The 2,485-nt window shown below is 30.7% G+C and overlaps 1 protein-coding gene across 1 annotated transcript in view; it reads left to right on the forward strand.

Moving 5' to 3' along the window:
* Positions 1-397: 397 nt before the first annotated feature.
* LOC107082063 (asialoglycoprotein receptor 1-like) overlaps positions 398-2,485 on the forward strand; it is an 18,569-nt gene continuing 16,481 nt past the window's right edge. Inside the window, exons 1-3 of the mRNA XM_015370557.1 lie at positions 398-401; positions 1,369-1,428; positions 2,207-2,263. Coding sequence (XP_015226043.1) covers positions 398-401; positions 1,369-1,428; positions 2,207-2,263 — 121 coding nt within the window. The remainder of the gene's footprint in view (positions 402-1,368; positions 1,429-2,206; positions 2,264-2,485) is intronic.

Consider the following 2,485-nt stretch of genomic DNA (forward strand, 5'->3'; position numbering starts at 1 on the left):
GCATAATATCAAATTTATCTTATTTTAAGGGTAAAAATGCTCATTCCATTCGCAGATCATCTTATTTTCCTACTCAGATTTAAGGTAAATACACTTGTTTAAAGACATTTTTACTAATTTTCAGAACGTTTTTGCAGTGTACCTTTTGTGAGATGTTTCCCCCCAGGCCCTATAAAACTGCTGTTTAAAAATAACAACTTAGACAAACTACTACAGCAGAACTACAGGCCCATCTTGAACTTCCCCTTCAGTACAATTATTTAAATAGCTGTTTTACAGCTACCTTCCTAACATACATACATTGTTGTAAAATGCTTCAAAATGTTCACCAACATTGAAAGAGGCCGAGTACACTGAAGTGACATGAAATTACAGATTTCAACAAATTCCTATGACCATGGGTTTATGGAATTAACATTTTTAAGTCTTATTAAACAATTAAAACAGAAAATTCATATTTCAATCCAAAGAAAATCAGGCTCAAAATGTGGAGGTAGTGATGGACTCAGACCTGAACCTTTAGTGCCTCATAAAGACAGTAATAAAGTCGGCCTTCTATCGCCCAGAGAATAAAAGAAATAATGTATATATATATATATATATATATATATATATATATATATATATATATATATATATATATATATATGTTCGTCAATACATCACAAAATGGATAAGCTGCAAAATACATTGCAGACTTCCCATTAGTACATCTACTGCCCAGACCTCTCAGGTTTCCTGGCTCTGATCTACTCTGTGTACCCAGAACCAGAACCAAACACAGAGAAGAAGCATTTAATACTTTTGACTATTGATAAGGAATAAACTCCCAGAAAGCTATAAAAGCTATAAATTTGTTTTACAATGAGATTAACAAGGCATTTGTTTAGAGTGGGATTTGATGGAGCTATTGTATCTAAATATTTACGTTACGTTTGTAAAAAAAAAAAAAAAAAAAAGGTACAGTAAATTTAGTTACATTTCCAGCTTAACTGTTATTCTATATTTCTTAATCATTTTATCTAGTTTTAATAACTTTCATTATTAATTATAAACATGTTCTACGTATAAATATTATCCTCTTATTTTAATGTGTTCATTTTATTCTTTTTAACTATTTGTAATGCCTTTAAGCCACTGCAATTTTCTTTTTCTGATGTTCATCACTTTGGATTGTCTTGATGCTAAAATCTGGCCTGTAGATAAATTTATCTTACCTATTACATAGAAATACATAGTTGTGTCATTTCATTAATATCCTTTGAAATCTCTTAAAAGAGTATATTAATTGTAGCTACTATCTACTGTATTTTGGAATGTATTTTATACCTAAATGTTATTAAGTTCACTGATCTTCTGATCTCGCAGCTAAAAAGGAAGAGGAATCTGTTTATACTGAGGTGAAGGTGAAGAAAGAACCAGCTCAAGGTATGTAAAAAAAGGTACTTCAAAGTACTTCAATGTAAAATCTAAAACATATTCCCAAATCAGATGTTTTAAAAAAAATAAATAAATATTGCTAATGGTAATTATCCCAAATTATTCCTGTTGTTCACTAAAAAGTACTACTTCTGCAAATACCAATACTATCTTCCAAAGTTATTATCATCCCTGGCAGGTGTTATGGAAATTTTAAATAACAAGAATTAAGAAACTTTCCACAACATAAGAGAAGATCAATTTTATCGTGCCAAAATTATTCGAAAGCATACAGCGTCCATACGCACACACATGCCACCCGGACAGTGAATGTGCCCTGAGCAGAAACTAATCAAATCCCTTATAACCATCCAGTGGCTAACAGCAGTGCAGTGATGAAAAACAGAAGCGAAGAGGATCCAATCCACTTTATTTATATAGCACGATTTCAATAAACACAAGGTTTCCAAAGTGCTGCACAAAAGGATAAAATAACTTAAATAAATAAAAATAAATAAAAGTAAATAAAATAGAATAAAAGCACTGCCCGCACAGGATAAAGATATGCATGTGTATACATAAAATAAAGGATAAAACAAAGAACTCTTTAGGAGATTACTTCACCTAGGGACCAGGGTAATAAACCTGACATCATACATATATATTTAAGAAAAGACTTGGTTACTATTCCAAAGTATAAGGATGAACAGGAGTAATGAATTTGTATTGTATGTTGAACTGTGTTTTATGCTTAAATGTAAAGTTTATTAATCTTATGACTTTGCAGCTATAAAAGAGGAGGAGACCATTTCTAAAGTGCAGGTGGACAAAGAACCAGCTCAGGGTAAGTACAAAAGTATTTTAATGCAAATCATCCCAGATCTATTGGTTTTATAAAGAATAGGTTGTACTTTAAGGTACCAGTTATTTAAGGGTTAAACATTTTCTCTTTAGGTAGATACCCCCCCAAAAAAGACTGAGGAATCTCAACTTTTTCATGACTAACTGAAAATGTTTTTCTCCACTGTAAAAATTTATAAAAACAGGAAAAAAAAAAAAAAAAAAA

This window comes from Cyprinodon variegatus, unplaced genomic scaffold, assembly GCF_000732505.1.
Source record: "Cyprinodon variegatus isolate N-32 unplaced genomic scaffold, C_variegatus-1.0 Scaffold0, whole genome shotgun sequence".
Taxonomy (NCBI): Eukaryota; Metazoa; Chordata; class Actinopteri; order Cyprinodontiformes; family Cyprinodontidae; genus Cyprinodon; species Cyprinodon variegatus.